This window comes from Pagrus pagrus, assembly GCF_965226575.1.
Source record: "Pagrus pagrus genome assembly, chromosome: 13".
Lineage (NCBI taxonomy): Eukaryota > Metazoa > Chordata > Actinopteri > Spariformes > Sparidae > Pagrus > Pagrus pagrus.
Window position 1 is genome coordinate 5,247,316 of NC_140197.1, and position 17,644 is coordinate 5,264,959.

At 41.1% G+C, this 17,644-nt stretch overlaps 1 protein-coding gene across 1 annotated transcript; it reads left to right on the plus strand.

Moving 5' to 3' along the window:
• The first annotated feature begins 2,996 nt into the window (after positions 1-2,996).
• slc16a6b (solute carrier family 16 member 6b) lies at positions 2,997-14,362 on the plus strand. Its single transcript, XM_084372376.1, has 6 exons — positions 2,997-3,383; positions 7,284-7,531; positions 8,983-9,126; positions 9,926-10,054; positions 11,313-12,236; positions 12,323-14,362. The coding sequence occupies exons 2-6, from the start codon at positions 7,306-7,308 to the stop codon at positions 12,595-12,597; spliced, it is 1,698 nt and encodes a 565-aa protein (XP_084228502.1). The 5' UTR covers positions 2,997-3,383; positions 7,284-7,305; the 3' UTR covers positions 12,598-14,362.
• Positions 14,363-17,644: the final 3,282 nt, after the last annotated feature.

The following is a 17,644-nucleotide window of genomic DNA, read 5'->3' on the forward strand; positions in this document are numbered from 1 at the left end:
AAGCATCGTTACAGTGAAGCCAAATCTGTTGCCACTGTAGGCCTATTTACTGTTAAGCTGTTTGGAGTATGTAGCTCTAAGATTATGGCTTCTTATCCTTTCAGCAGTACTTCCACCACTCTAAAGTCCATTAGCTCAACACTTTCATGGCTTACATGTTCTCATTTCTACTTCTTGCTTTCAACCATAAAACTATTATTTCATCAAACGTCATGACTCCATTGTGTAATCAAACCTGAAAAGACCACTGTACACAGCAAATATCACTGTTACCAGTTACTGGTCTGTAGCTGGTCTTTTCACTATGTATTTCCTTTATCAGCACTGTCTTCTGGTTGCTCCAAACATTACATAACTCAGTAGTTAGCAACACCATTATAACCAGCAGTAATCTCACACCCAGAGGGACAATACAATGCTGAGGGACGAAAGGTATATGATCCAAGGGGAGAGAAAAGAAGAAGAAATGCAGAAGACAAACAATAGAAAAAAAATCTCTGACAGTTAAACCCAAACGGTAGAAGAAAGGAACACAGGTCTCTGTGTTGATGGGCAAATGTAAGAAAACCACATAGTTTCAATTGCGTACAAGAAATTATTTTTTTTCACCTAGATCACTGACACAAATATCTAATATAGTGAGATCTCAATTGTAATACAAAAATGTTTATTTTTGGATTTTACAGGGATCTCAAAGTATACAGCTGATAAGAAAAGACACTGTGAGGAAACAAATCCCTCACAAAATCTTGGGTCTTGTGAGTCAACAGGATCTAAGTTGAAGAAGTGAGAGGAAATAGTTAAAATCTAATTTTGAACTTAAAAGGAGCACTGTAGTAGAGAGTGGACGGACAAACATGAAATAATCTTTCATTTGACTGTCCTATCAGTCAGGACGGTCACTGACATGCTGACTGACTTCTTTTGCCCATTACACACCTCTTGTATGTTGGACTTTGGACTTTGGTTACATCATCACCAGTGAGTACACTGCAAACAGGTGGCATGTCAGTGCCATCTTGAATAGGATAGCAAAGATACAGTGTGGCACCGAGCCTCCCATTGACCTCAATACAAGGAAGAGCAAACAGTAATTTTACAAACTTTATGATTCAGCCTCATGAGGGGGTCCTTGGCTTGCCCCTTAGTTAGGAGAAAAGAGCATAAAAGAAAAAAGTCATTAGCTAAAGTTAATATGTCTTCAATCCAATTGAAATAATTCTGATAAGAGATTATGACTTCAATATTTGTATGGTTTACAGTGGTTCCACCCACTGTGAAGCATCTACCGTAATCTAAAACATTTGGAGCGTTAACACCTCTCTACAATGACTATCACATGTAAAACAATTATATCCTATACGGCTTTTTTGTTCTGACATCAGCATTGCCAGTGTTGATTGTCAAATAATGTTGGTAAATATGAAATATTGATTGATTGAAATATTTTTACATCTTGGATTTTAATGGAAAATTGCTACCATGAACAGACACCCATTTGGAAATGAAGGTATTTTTTTTTTTTTATAGAAACTGTCTGCAAGACAGATGGAGATGCAGTCAACATTTCCCCCAAGTTCTTACATGCTCCATAACCAATTATGATTCCTGATTTTTTACATTGCAACAGCAGTCCAATCAGATTTCAGGGCTGGACCTTGTATGGCCACCCCTTAGACACACCCCTATCAAACTGAATAGTAGCCTACTCCAGGTCAGGGCAGTATACACTCCACATTAGTCAAAGGATCAGTCCCAGCTGAGAGACAGGTGAGTCATTTATAAATTATACAAACCTCACTGGCTAAATTAATCAAGACATTCGTCAATATTATGACAGCTGCACAAACATAAAATGACATAAAAATCCAGTGTATTAATTCTGAAAGGGTAGTTTGCTCATGAAATTATTTAACATTTTTGGTCAAATTCCACTCATGTAAGAAATTGTTCAACTAAGACACCTAAATCATGTCATGATGTTTGACTCTTGAACACTGCTCTGGGAGTGATTTTACATGCTCTGTGGACACAGCACAGTACTGTGTGGAAGTGTGACACAAGAATCACATCATTTTAAATATCTACTATATATTAATACTTATTCTGCTGCCAGAGTAAGAGACAGATTATTTCTGGCTTCGTTGTTAAGGCCAAGTCATGAGTTGACAGAATTAGATTTTTTTGAATGCTTTCTGTGGTGTTGGTGGGAGTTATCAACATTGTGTTTGTAGAAACTATTTATGACAGTTTTCACGAGTAAATGTAAAAAACTTTTCACAATCAGCCCATCTGCATTCTAGTAGCCTAGCTGTGTAAGGGAAAGGCACAGGTGTGTTGAAATTCAAACTCAGAAATATGTATTTTTTCCATAAGTGAATAAACAACCTGTTCTCAGAGGACACACACACACACACACACACACACACACACACACACACACATACACACACACACACACACACACACACACACACACACACACACACACTGACACTTCAGGGTGGACGCTTCCTCTTGACTGGAATAAACTTGTTCATCCCAGCCGCGCGCCCGGTGCACACACGTGCTTCTAGAAGACGGCGACGCGCTGTGGCTGCATTCACGTCCTACGATAAAATTAGTAAAAGTAGATTTCTGCTCTCGTGAAAATATTGTTAACGGTAGCTTTGTGTGTTCACATCATTCAGCATTCATAGCAGCTTTCACTTAGCAGAGGAGTTATTGGTGTAAATTATTAGAAATATTTAGCCTTTTGGAGCAACTCTTTATAAGCAAAAACCTCAGCTGACACAGGTTGCAGGCCTATTCAGGCGCAGTTTTTACGATCTGCACGGAAACGCAACATCAAAGGGGGGGGGGGGCGCAGAGAGAGGGAGAGAGAAATAAAGAGAAAGAGGGAGAGAGAAAGAATGAGACAGAGAGAGAGAGAGAGATATGGGAGAGAGAAAGAGCGAGAGAGGGACGGAAAGATGGAGAGAGAGGGAGAGAGAGGGAGAGAGAAGGAGAGAGAGACTCACGAGGGACGCCCTGCGCGTTCATGAGGCCGCGGGATTTGTGCGCGTTTGAATACCGGCTTGAGCCGGTAAAGAGCTGCCAGGAGAGACAGGAAATAATTGAGTGAAGAGAAAAGATGCAGCTGGCTGTGATCGAAGGAAAATAGAGCGACGCAACAGCGGCTTTACTGACAGCTTGTTCATTTAGCAGAAGCAGGAAGTGGCTCGGATATTAAAATTTTAAAGAAAAGCTTTTCTACGTAAATTATTGCTTCCTCCAGCCTCGTCAATAGGCCTGTATTACACTAAAGCCACAATGCAATAAAGACGAGATAATAAAAGCGGCTTTGCTACTGCTGGAGGCGGCTTCTCCAACCTCTCCTGTCGGTAAGTCAGATGTCAACCTGGCGGCTCAAGCCGGAGGATGCTGTCAGCCTGAGCTCATGTGGGGCCGTGTCAGCTGCTCCGCTTTGTAACATGAAAACTGACGTCTGCTAATTCTGTGGTGTGTGACAGTTAGCCAGAATACATATTGTGTGATTAATTATGTTATTGACACATGAATAAACCAGTTATTAGGCCAGACAGGAAGGCAGGCACGCAGATAAATTGTCCACCGTGAGAGACATGGGTTCTCTCTTCATGTCTGTATGAAATAAGATCTGGGGATCAGAGTTAACCCAGCAGTAATGATAAGTAGCTGTTAGTGCTGGCTGTCCCGCTGCCTGTGTCGGTGGGTAGGATAATCCTGGGCTGCAGTACACTGACATCATCCCTCCTCTGCACTGCGGTGTGCCCTCCCTCACAGAGGGGTTTCCTTTATTTTGTCTTTGGGCTCCTTAAGTTCCAGCCATGGTGCTCGTTGCTAGCTTCTCATATATCCTATTGAGTTTGAATTCCTACATAATGGTTATTTGGAATGAGGCAGTTCCATGATGTCAGTTTCTGGCAAATCTTTTCATTGGAAATCTGAGTCGAGCAGTATTTCAAAGGTGCACTCTGTAGTTTTGGTGAAGAAATGTTAATGAGAAGAGAAAGATCTTCACTGACAGATTTTTTTTAATGCCTAAACAAATTAAATAATCAAACCCTATTTGTTTCCATGACTGAATAAACAAATTGACCTTAAAGCACAAAACAATTTCATACTGTTTTACATATGTGGCGGACCCTGCCACCTTTCTAGCTTCAAACAGTGTCCTGGGACCTTATTTCCCTTGGAGAATAGCTTGTTTATTCACTTATGGAAAAATACATATTTCTGAGTTTGTGTTATTACCACATTAATCTTGTAAATATTAAAATTCTGAGTTTGAATTTCTTCCCCTTTAAGGCGGGTAGCATAAGCTGACCACGTCTGTGGGCCATGACATAAATGTCGCTAAACAAGTTCAAGTAGTCTGAGGTTGAGGAGGAATTGTATCAGACTATATCAGATAAAAGCTTGACACGTTGTGTTTGGGATCTCACAGGTGTCTGTGTGTGGAAAGCCAAGTGTTTTAGGCTCTTATGGCCTTGTATGTTTGTGTGTGTCTAATTAGCTCATGTTCACTCAGTGAGGATTCCCATGGTGAAAGTTTTTTTCTTGTTCGGAGGAGTTCAGAGATGACCTGAAGAGAGAGATGAGGGAAACAAAGCCAGTAGCAAAAGAATATAATTTATTTAGTATTTAAACAGAAAATAAATTAAGAGAAAACTAACTTTTTAAAGATAAAGAGACAGGTCTGCCTACAATTGAATGACCTGACAAAGTGAAATTATATTTTAGAGGAAACTCAAAATTAAAGATCACTGCCCTCTCTCCAAAGAAGAGAGCATCAACAGATCACACAGTGCACAACACGAGCACAAGGAAACTACTAACACGCAGCAACTGCTGCCACTAGCATCAGTGTAAGTCAGGCTTAAAAGCCCCAGTCCTAGATTGGTGAGGGGGATCAGGTGTGATCCATCACTCACTACTGGCAAGGAGGAGCAAGGGGGCCAAACCTGGAGAGGAGAGGACAACACACAAGCACATCCACATCACTGTTGCTGTAACAAGTAACTGTATCTGGTATTCAAATAGTTCAAAACATGAAACATTGTCTCAAAGAATCAATGTGGACTTTGCAACACCCACATCAGTCAAAGCTGACTGCCTGAGTAGGCACGGGGTGGCACTTTAGATTTAGTTTGCATCCTTGTCAGTCCTGTGGCCTCAGCTGTGTGTCTCTGCGGCTTTTCATCTTGACACAGCAGCCACACCTTCAATGATGAAACATCAGCACTGCTTTACATTGTGCTGCTGTTGTCTTAGTGACACAGCCACACACAGTCATTAGATCCTAGTGGAATACTACAATGAGTCAAGGGTTTCAAAATATTTCGAGAAATCATTCTGAATACTTAACACGTTACGCATTCACCACACCTTTCATTTACATGGACGCTGAATCATTAGAGAACACACGTTTCCTCTTTTTACTGCTCATTGCTCAGTCACACAGACTGTATGTCACAGTCCAGAGCACATTCTGAAATGAGGAAGAAAAGGTGGCCAAAAACAAAAGTATAACAAGACTAAGAATGTGACAATATAAGATTTTATCGTGGATGGGGATAAAAACACTCAGGATAAGTTAATTGTGGTGAATTTTCATCATCAGGATGTCAGGATGAGTGACTTTTGAAAAGCTGCCTAGCTCGATAACTTACAGTCCGTTTGATTTTCTGATTTATTTTGAATTGCCACATGGGGGAGCCACATCTTTCCAGTGAGTCCAAAATCCTAAACCGGTCACCATGGCTACAGGCTCTGCTTGCCCACTGTGTCTTCAACAGAAAAGTTCAATCTGTTGTGTGAAAGTATAATTGATTTAAGCATTATTGCAATAAATGTCATGATAAAATCATGAATCTTATCTTATTTTATCTAAAATTAATTTTTCATATTGCCCCTTGTCTAATCAGACAGCTCAAAACAGACTGAGAACATCTTAATGTGGAACAAAAATGACTTGAATCACCAACGCTCCTGTTTGATTTATTGTGGCAACACCACCATGTAACAGTATTCTATTGTTTAGACTAATATTGAGTACTGTGTCCATTGCAGTACAGGACAGTTGTGGACCAATTCTAGAGTTTCATAGCCTTGAGAAAACATTATTTTAAATCTGATGCTGAGACCTTTAAAGTTGAGAACACTGATCACTGAGATTTCAGACCAATATGCAACATCTTGATCACATTTCCATGTCCACGTTTTGATCCAGATAAAGGTGCATGCACACTGAATTAATGCTCCCAAAAACTCCATGAGTTACTCAGCATGTGACCAATAAGGTCCATATATAGACCTCACCTGATAAACACTGGTGTGGGTTCCAGAACAAGCCCTATCAGTGAATTATTTACAACAAGAACATATCAATACAATGTGATCCAACACATCATTATACTGCATCTGCACACATGGTAAAATAGTGATTAAAAGCTTCCACAAAAAGAGGACTTTATTCATTATTCACCAATGAAGTTGAAAAATGTTAGTAGACGAGCAATCAAATCTCCAATGTGCACTAATGAGTTTCATCAATGAATGAGTCAGACATATAGTGGAGGACAGACAAGATTTGGACAATGTCAAGATCTTTATTTGGTCTATGACTACAATAATAAAAAACTCAGAAAACAGTAAAAACAATGCCCCTTGCAAGCTTTCAGAGACCAAGGTGATGTTTTCAGATGTCTAGTTTTGTCTCACCAACAGGTCCAAAACTCAAAGAGTTTCAGTTTACTGTGATATAAACAGATAAAAGTACCAAATCCTTACGATGGAAAAGCTTAAACTACCAAATGTTTGGAATTTTCGTCTCAATAATGATGATCAATGACCGATGCAGTGTTCATAGTATGTACAGAATATATATATAATATATATATATAATATATATTATATATATATATTATATATATATATATATATATATATATATATATATAATATTTATATAATATAATATTTAACAATGAATCAAATGCAAAATGGAAAAAAACAATGAAAGACAATGAAATGAATTGACACATACATTGCAGCCATCAGGGCATTTTTAGCCTCGTTTAGCTCATTGTTTTGATTTTAGAGCGCATTTAGTGTTTAGTCCAGTCTAAGCGATTGACAGCTGTTTACAGCAGTAGCAGCAGCTGTGTTTGTCTGTGTCTGTCAGTCTGTGACAGAGTTCTTCTGCCCCCAAGTGGACAAAACAATGAACATACTGATGTCATCTCTGTGCCTTCCTCCAGGTGACCTGCTGTAGCCGTGAGGATGCTGAAGTCCCTTCATTGTTTGGGTCCAAATGTTTACCCAGAGGTGCCTGATGGCGGCTGGGGCTGGGCTGTGGCTGTGGCCTTCTTCTTGGTGGAGGTCTGCACCTATGGGACCATCAAGAGCCTGGGTGTCTTCCTTCAGGATATAATGAAGGAGTTTGGGGAGAGCAACAGCCGAGTGTCATGGGTCATCTCCATCTGTGTCTTCATTTTTACCTTCACTGGTCAGTCACTTTCTTCCTCGCCTGTACTCTCTCAGTACCACCTTTGTGTACCAAAAACAAAAGGCAATTCATGTCAGAGTCTACATAACAAACTGTAAAAGCAACTGTAAGATAAATTAAAGCAGAAAATATTGTCACAAAGCATTAGTAAGCATATTGCAGTAACTTTCACCCATGCATAGGGTTGCAACGGTATGAGATTTTTATGGTACGATAACCATCCCAGAAGAGTGTACGTTATTACATTATTATCATTATTATCATTATTGTTGTTGTTGTTGTTTATGTTATTACTATATTATTGTTATTGTTGTTGTTTATGTTATTACTATTAATATTGTTATTATTATTGTTGTTTATGTTATTATTATATTATTATTATTATTATTAGTTACAGTGGCCCTTAAAGGAATAAAAACACAAGGTCTTTTTGGTTGAACAAATGCTTTATTATAATTTCACAAAATATTATGTCCAGACAGACATTGTTGAAAATAAACTCGAAATATATACATTTTAAATAACAGTAATATGGTAGAATTCAAAACCAAGCAAATGTCAGTGGTATGTTAACCCTCAATTTTCCATACCACAGTATTGCAACTGAAATGGTGTATCACTGCAGCCCTACACAAGCACATCTGATTAACTACCCAAATTAGATTAAGCAAGAGTAAATAGTGTTATACTGCACAGATTTCTGCCCTTTTGGCAATTCATGATGTTTGCATTGTATGCATGCCATGTAAGTCCAATAAGCAGAGTCAACAGTCTGAACAATGTGACAATTATTAGAGATCTTCAGGCAGACAGCAAACACTGAAAGTTTACTGTGACAGCAGAAATGAAGAGATCATTACACATTGCAATATGTCCTTGTAGGGCTGCAACTAAGGATTACCACTGTCATTACCACTTAATCTGCTGATTATTTTCTCAGTTAAATTATGAATAATATAAAATGTGAGAAATTGCCGAAAATTTCCATTGCACTGTTCTGTAGTCTAAAGTGATGACCTCATGGTGTTTGTTTTATCCAGCCACCCAGTAATGTTACTTTAATTGACGACCAAAATGGCTGTTGGTTGGACAAAAGAAGCTGACATCACTATGGGCTCTGGAAAGTTATGATGACCATTTTTCACAATTTTTCGACTCGATGATTAATCAATTCCTCGTGAAAATGTTTGGCAGATTAATCTATAATAAAAGTTGTCGTTACTTGCAGCCCTGAAACTTACTATTACCCATTTGTTGCAAAGCAGCAAAACGTGGACTAATCATCCTCAATCTTAGTATGAATAAACTGCCTACAATAACTGTGCATCATCCATAAGCATGTACAGTCATCAGTGCAGACATATTAATGTCTGCATCCAGTCTGCACAGTAATAACACACCTGATGAGTTCAACACTGTAGTGACTGTACTATCTTCCACCCTTACCCCAGCCCCCCTGTCCACCTTGCTGAGCAACTGCTTTGGTCATCGTCCAGTGGTGATGATGGGAGGCTTCCTCATCAGCCTGGGAACCATCACCTCCGCCTTCACCAGCTCCATCAAGGAGATGTACATTACCATTGGCATTGTTTCAGGTACTTCTCAAACTTGCCAGTATCCATCAGCTCATCCACTCCTCATCTATCTATATGTGTATGTAAATATCTACTGATGTATCCATTTGTGTGTATCTTTGTGTATCATTGTAATATACCATTTACAGTGTGCTCCCGCAGATGTGCTTGTCTTGTTTAACAGCCTGTAATGAAATAACGAAAGGGATTCCTAGCAGTGTGAACAACAAAGTGTGAACCAATCTATTTCTTCCAGAACTGTCCATTGAATGAGAGGTGATGAACCTCTTCTAAACAACATGCAGTGAGGTCTACCCCACTGTCTTAACTCTCTAGGAATGACTGGCAGAACAACCAGAGCACGAAAAACCGAAGCAGCAAACCTTTCCCAAAAACACTAAATTCCCTTTCAGATGAGTATTGATGGAACAGGAGGCTGAGGAGGATGGAATAAATTGACTGAATGAAAATAATGGATTGAATGATGAACAAATTTGTGAATGACTTTTGTATCAGAGCACATGAGCTGTTTTTCTTGGTAGCTCTCCCACTGTGATCACCATGTCTGCCTCCTGCCTGAAATGGACCACAGCTAACTTGACGCTCCCTTCTTCTCTCTCCCCCTGTCTCTCTTTTTTTGTCTTTACATGCATTTTGTCTTTGAGCAGCAGCTGTAACAGAGCCGAATCATCTCACACAGCCTGCCACCTTTGACAGGGAAGTCACCTGACACCTTGATTTTGACCCACCCTCCTAGCCACGCACCTTTCCTACCATGCGGGCCAGTGGCTGTCATGTCCCCCGTTTTCTTTGTTTACAGGCCTCGGCTACTGCCTCACCTTCCTCCCCACCGTCACCATCCTCTCCCAGTACTTCTCCAGACGACGAGCCCTCGTCATCTCCGCTGCTTCCTCCGGAGAAGCCTTCGCCATATGTGCATTTGCTCCTGGTGAGTGTTCAGTAACAGAGGACAGTTAGCTAAGAAATAAGCATAGTAATTACTTATTGCTGCCATTATGAAGTGGAACTATTATGGGGAATAATAAAATAAAATAATAAAAAGTCAAAAATATTGACTGTGAAAGCCTTAGGTAATATAGGCTATACGATAATAACCATCATCAATAAATGGTACCGTTATAGTACTTAAACGTTAATAGTTATTTCTAATGATAATAAACCTGTACAACTGCTTAATAAATGCTTTATAAAGCATTTAGTTGTTCATTAACAGTGAAAACACTATTAACTAAAGCTTGATTAAATATAAATTTGCCATTCATTAATAATGGTGATTATGAAGTATTACTAAAGTCGCAACTCATGCTCCACTTACCAGTTTTTTCCAGGGCGTTCAACCGTATCTCGTCGGTGGTCAGTTATCTCAGTTGTCATAGGGATGGTTTGGTTATCATTTCAAAGTTTGGTCATGTGATAATTCTTCATCTTTGGAGGCTGCTTACAAAAAGAAGCAATAACAACATGTGTGAACTGTTCAAAGACCCGATCCAAGTCCACAGGATATCCAGCAGGTTAAATATCTGGTTGAGTCGCAGATAGGTCAGGAAACCAGGTACGAGCTCCAGCTAATGAGAGCAGACACTCCTCCCCTTTCTCCCTCTCTGCTCTGCTGTTATCTGCAGCAGCTCTCTGTTTCAGTGTGTAACACTGAATCCTTGCTGAACCACAGAACGAGCAGGTTGTTCCACATTTTTAGTGCAAAAATAATCTTTGCTGTGTGTGCATCTTGCTGTCGGGTTAACATTTGCATTAGCTTGTTTATTCACTTGTGAAAAAAAAACATATTTCTGAGTTTGTATTATTACCTCATTAATATTGTAAATATTAAAATTCTAAGGTTGAAGTTCTTCTACAAAACTACAGTGTGCCCCTTTAAAGATGAACTGTATGGAGTGAGGAGTCGAGCATTACTCAGCTAATCTTGCTAGCATTGTCTATACTTATTGGTTGTTTCACTGTAATCTGCATAATGCAGCTCTGTGGTGCCACACCTGCTTGAATGTATCGGAAACTATGTATGCATATTCATTTTTGTGGAGTTGTGACTACTGGCCAATGTTGGTATGATGATGACAGAGCAGACTGTATTTGCTGAGGGAGACAGTGAGATGTGGTTGAAAAGCAGAAAAAAATAGTAAGTGGACCTTCAGTATAAAATGATGACCTCAGCTGTCCTCTCTCCACAGCCTTCACTGAACTGAAGGGACACATCGGCTGGCGCTACTGTCTGGTTGTCTTTGGCATCTTACAGGCTTCTGTAATTGGCTGTGGGCTTCTCCTTCGTCCAGTCATTATAAGGCCAAAGCCTGTAATTGAGGACAATGAATCAGATAGAGAGCCTTTGTCTCTAAAGCAGCTGGAGGCCATTTACGAGCTGGAGAACGAACAAACCAAGACTTCCATCAGCTCAGGAGTTTCCCAGGGCTCTGAGGACTCAGGTGTCACCTCCCTCTCTGCTTCAAACGGAGACCTCCGGACTGCAGGAGCTGAAGCTAAGGCTCTAATGGAGTTTGGTGCACAGGACATAGAGGGCCAGGAGCTGTCACTGTCCACACCTCCCATCCTGGTTGAGGAGAAGGATGAGGGCGAACTAGCAAAGGTAGAGGCGGGTCCTCTCCAGCCCTGCAGCCCCAAACTCCTGGACTTCTCTGTGCTTAAAGACAGTGCTTTCATCTGGTATTCCCTCTTTGGCTTGTTCGCCACGCTGGGCTTCTTTGCCCCGCAGCTCTACATCATTGAACTGAGCAAGAGCCGGGGAGTGGAACCCAGCATGGCCTCCTACATGCTCTCTGTGATGGCTGTGGCTGAGATCTTTGGCCGCTTGTCTATTGGGATGGTGTTGAACAAAGCCCGCTGCAGGAAAACCTTGGTGCTGCTGGCCTGTGTGGTTCTGCTGTGCCTGGTGCTGGTGGCCTTCACTATCGTATGGGAGTTCTGGGGCCTTGTGGTGTGCAGCGCCCTCTATGGCTACTTCATGGGCACCGTAGGCTCCACTCATCTCCCCATGCTTGCTGAGGAGGACGTGGTGGGCATCGAGAAGATGGCGTCATCTGCAGGAGTGTACGTCTTCATCCAGAGCTTTGCTGGGCTTGCAGGGCCCCCACTCGCAGGTACTTTACTGTATAACTAATCTCTGTTTTCACTCATCAGTGAACCTCTCTGCAAATCCTAACAGCTATCTCATCTGTCCCTCCAGGTGTGTTGGTGGATGTCACACAGAACTATGGTGCGGCCTTCTACTCCTGTGCGGTGGGCATGGGCCTCAGTGCCATCTGCCTGGCTCTGGTTGGCCCTGCCAAGTCCGGCATGTGCCAAACACAAAGCAGAAACAAAGAGAAAGGCAAGGGAACAGAGAACGTGGAGGAGAACATCTCTCAGGACAACGACCAGCAAGACTTTTTGGAGGTGGACTTGGACGACAGTCCAGTGAGACGAGCTGTGGAACAGGAAAATGCTGTTAATGTAATATGAATCTTACCACAGCATGACATCACCTCACATCCAATGACTCACCACCAGGCCCAACAACAAATACAGATGCACTGCGAGAGGCTGAAGGACTGTCTTCACAGCTGCTGCTGGTTCCAAATCTCAGGTGTCACTCTCACATTTTGACAAGCTTGAAGTTCACTACTACCTGGAAAGGTAGCAGTCTCTCCCAAAGGCACATCCATGCTGAGCACATGGTGTCTCCCCTTCACCATTTAACACATTCACACAGATTTCTGTTCCAGCTGTTGAGGACAAAAACGTACTTTGTTATTGTTTGATTTCATTTTCAGCAGGATTACCTCTATCTCAGGACCGAAGTGTTGTTGTCATGAATACTGAAACGTCATGAGCACCAGTTTGATAAGACAGTCATGATATCTGCCTGGAGACTCTGCGACATCATGACTGTGATGTGCTTGTTGGTAGTGGCTCATGCATTGAAGCTTTTCAACAGCTCGTTCACTCGTGTGGAACACCTGCACCTTGTGTTTTGTCACACTCAACAACCATCTAACAGTCACTTCTGCAGCAATGTCTAAAGAGTGAGACACACACCTCGTGGCTTTAAAAATTTAACTACCCTTGCTAAAGGAACAGCAGACAATCTACCTGTATACATCTGAAGCATGGAGAATGGTTTCACTACCGCTAAAGCTGCAGTTTGTACATACACTTTGTCTCCTGTCTGATGGTCTTATGCACATGTAATTGAATTTAATTTCTAGCACTATGGAAACTAAAGCGATACTGCAGCAGTGTTCACTGATCTTTTAGAATGAATGAAGGAGCTCCAGCATGGTCTCTGTACATGAAGCCTGTGTTCTATGATACCGGGGTTTGTGGGATTCACTCTGCATGAACCTCAGAAACTTACCCTTTCTCAATTCTGTACTGCTTTGGGTAAAAGTCTTGACTGTATATCTATTGCCATGTTGTCATGATCCTGTTGACAGACTGTAGAATGGCCTTGTGAGAAGTAACAAAACTGAAAAGCAGTCATGATGCAATAGAAGAGCCTGGTTTACAGTGATTTCTTTCTATGGCTAAGAAAGTGTGGGACTAAAGATGGTCATATACACTTATATGTATGCAAAGGTTTCTAGCACTATGGAAACTAAAGCAATACTGCAGCAGTGTTCACTGATCTTTTAGAATGAATGAAGGAGCTCCAGCATGGTCTCTGTACATGAAGCCTGTGTTCTATGATACCGGGGTTTGTGGGATTCACTCTGCATGAACCTCAGAAACTTACCCTTCCTCAATTCTGTACTGCTTTGGGTAAAAGTCTTGACTGTATATCTATTGCCATGTTGTCATGATCCTGTTGACAGACTGTAGAATGGCCTTGTGAGAAGTAACAAAACTGAAAAGCAGTCATGATGCAATAGAAGAGCCTGGTTTACAGTGATTTCTTTCTATGGCTAAGAAAGTGTGGGACTAAAGATGGTCATATACACTTATATGTATGCAAAGGTGTGAAAGACAGATTTGACAGGAAGTATCTCCTCCCAGAGTCCCTCCTGCAGCCTCAGATCGTCTCCACACCCACCACAACATGACAACCTTTCCTTAATAATCACTGTATCACCTTTATTTAAACTGTTTATACGATGATTTTATGTCCCTTTTTAAATAAAACTTTTTCTTTTTTTTTTATTTAATTGCATCATGGGCAGGTCCCTGCCTTTTGAGTTCTGTACTTCTTTCATTTTGTATTTTCTAAATAAAATCTCCTCAAAACTTGGATCAGTTTTGTATCTGGTTCAAATTCTCAACTGATGATGCTGATGTCCATAAACAAACTGTTTATTCCCCTGTCACTTTGACACTTGAGACTAACATGATTTTAGGCAGATGAAGTGAATTCTCATTCAGCTAACATAACTCTTTAAATTCTTACTTGCCATTTCAGTAATCTGAACTACTACATAAATAAGTGCTTATACAAATAATTTATCACATTTAGGAAAGTGACTCATACATACATTCATTTCATTCATTCATTTGTCACGATGCTGAAACTTTGATGCAATACCTTTAAAAAGATTTAACACTCAATACCATGTTCGATACCACAGGGAAAAATTGACAACATTGAGGGCACAAGATTTCAGATTTTTTTAAAAAGATAAATATAACAGGCATCCTGGTAGCTGACCTTGCATGGCAGCCTCTGCCATCAGTGTATGAATGTGTGTGTGAATGGTTGGATGTGACAAGTGTTGTCAAGTGCTTTGAGCAGTCAGTAGACTGGAAAAGAGCTATAGAAATGCTAGTCCATAGTCCATATACTGAGGCTGAGACCTTAGCCATGGGTTTGATACCAGCCTGGGTGCTTTGCTTCATGTCATCCTCCCTCTCTCTCCCCGTTTCCTGTCTTTCCAAGGCTGTCACTATCAATAAAGAAAAAGATAAAAATACACAAAATTACTTCTAGGGGAGGCAAGGCTATATAGGCACTACAGTGGTGCACGAGTGAACTCGAGTGAATGTAAAAAATGACACTCACCCCAGTAGGCGGTCTTGTGTTCTTCCTCTCTCATTAAAACTCGGGTCTTTCGACCAGAGGCCTGGGAGCTTGAGGGCAGTATCTGAGCTGTTCCTAGGCCTGCACTCTTCTGGACAGCAATCTCTGATGTTGTTCCTGGAATCTGCTGGAGCCAATCTCACAGTTTTGGTTTCACAGTCCCAAGTGCTCCCATCACCACAGGGACCACTGTTGAATTCACTCTATGCTACATCTATCACCACTGCCTTCTTAGGATGTTTGTCCACAACTTGTCCACAACTACAACTATGTCCGTTTGGTTAGCCATCACTAGTTTGTTGGTCTGCATCTGGAAGTCCCACAGGATCTTGGCTTGGTCATTCTCCACCACCTTTGGAGGTGTCTCCTATTTTGACCTAGGGGCCAGCAACTTGGTTATGGCGCCCTGCCTGCCTGCATCTTACAACCCCCTGTTATGTGCTGGATTGTCTCAGGGAAATCTTTGCACAGCCTACATTTGGGGTCATTTCTGGTGTGGTAGACCCTGGCCTTAATTGATCTTGTGCTGAGCGCCTGGCCTTGTGCTGCCATGATCACTGCCTGTGCTGTCTTTTTCAGTCCAGTTTTTCCCAGCCACGGGTAGGATTTCTCGATATCAACCACTTCTTCAATCTGTTGATGGTACAAACCATGCAGGGGTTTGTCCCTCTATGATGTTTCCTCCTGCTCTTCCTTCTCTTCCTCACATAGTCTCTGCTGTCTGAGGTATTCACTTAGCAGTTCATCACTTGGTGCCATCCTTCTGATGTACTCATGGATCTTTGTTGTTTCATCCCGGATAGTGGCTTTGACACTCACTAGTCCTGGGCCTCCTTCCTTCCGCTTAGTGTACAACCTCTGGACGCTGGACTTGGGATGCAACCCTCCATGCATTATGAGGAGCTTCCTTGTCAACTTCCTTTGGACAACTTATTATACCAGTGGGCTATCTGATGACTGGCAGGGCATAAGTGTTGATTGCTTGGCCCTTGCTCTTACCATTCAGCTGACTTGCCTTACTCTATGCAGGTTGCGGCTGCTTTCCTAGCGACCTCCTCATGGTTTTCATTTGCTTGAGGGACCCCAAGGTACTTGTAGCTGTCTATGTCTGCTGCCTTCTGGTAGTAAAAAACCTTCATTTTGGATCCTCTTTCCTCTCTTCGATACCATCCGACCACACTTATCTAGTTCGAATGACATCTGATGTCATTGCCGTAGATCCTGGTAATGTGAATCAGTGAGTCTCACTCACTTCAGGCATACAAATATATGATATATATATATATACTGTCTATAAATATATATATACACATATATATATCAGATGTAGAGAGCTACAAGTACCTTGGGGTCCCATAAGCAAATGGAAACCATGTGGAGGTCGCTAAGAGATTGGAGGGGTGATGAGGAGGGATCCCATCAAGATCAACCATTACCAAAAGAGTTGTGTCCAAACGACAAATCAAAAACATTTTGTTTAAATCCCAGTCAGCTCAACCTAAACGGACTGGTTCTTTGAAGGGGCACTCCACCAATTTTACACATAATGTTAGTTAAGCTCATGGGAACTTCTGTGTAATGCCTTCTGTGGCATTCTGAGAAAATAACCCTGATGACTCCGCCTTGAGACTTTAACTATTTGACACAATCATCCCAGCCATTCATTCAATGCTACTAAAAGTTGTAGAAAGGTGTTCTCTACTGGCTGAACAGCAGTTGTGTCTCTGACACACAGTCTTTCCATGAGCAACAGAGAGTGGGCATATAGTATACTCAGAGACTAATTTGTCTTAATAATGTCACTGATGCATCTGAAACAATGGGCTGTACACTCATTTTGTCACAGTTGACACAACATGACACTTGATGGCAGACACAAACCACTATGGTCATCTAAAACAAGTTACATGATAATGGGAAGTGGCAACTTTTGTTGCATTTGTTAAACAATTTAAAGGATTTACTGACTACAACCAAAGCCTTTCTTCTTCCTCACTCCTGGTGCATTTCATTTTTTTTTTAAACAATTCATGTAACTCTTCAGAGACTTAAGCTTCAGAAACATCATGTGTAAACACACTACAGCTCTTAAAGCAGCCTAAACCAGCATTGTGTACATGTACTTTAGCGCTTGTTGAGGAACACAGTTTGGTTTCTGTCTGTGAATTCACAATATGGCCAAGTGCAATATCCAAATCACAGAATTTCGCTTTTTTTTTTATAAAGGCAAACTGTGTGACAAACAGCATTTTAATGAATTCCTGTAGTGCTGTCGAGATGCCCTGGTCTACAAAACCTGGTCTCCAGATGTAGGAAAACATGTTTGCTTGGTACAGACCAACAAATGTCACACCGTCATGATTTAAAAAGATTTTGCCTGTCCACAATACATCTTTCCCACTAATCATGAATCATATCGCAATCACAATATCAGTCAAAATAATCATAATAATTTAACCATATCATGCAGCCCTAGGAGTTTAGCTTCTCCATCAGCTC

What these genes read in the sequence shown, in the direction of transcription:
- slc16a6b (XM_084372376.1), top strand. Translation starts at nt 7,306, where the DNA reads ATGCTGAAGTCCCTTCATTGTTTGGGTCCAAATGTTTACCCAGAGGTG. An exon ending in CTTCATTTTTACCTTCACTG is followed by an intron (nt 7,532 to 8,982) that starts GTCAGTCACTTT and finishes CCCTTACCCCAG; the next exon opens with CCCCCCTGTCCACCTTGCTG. An exon ending in TGCAGGGCCCCCACTCGCAG is followed by an intron (nt 12,237 to 12,322) that starts GTACTTTACTGT and finishes CTGTCCCTCCAG; the next exon opens with GTGTGTTGGTGGATGTCACA.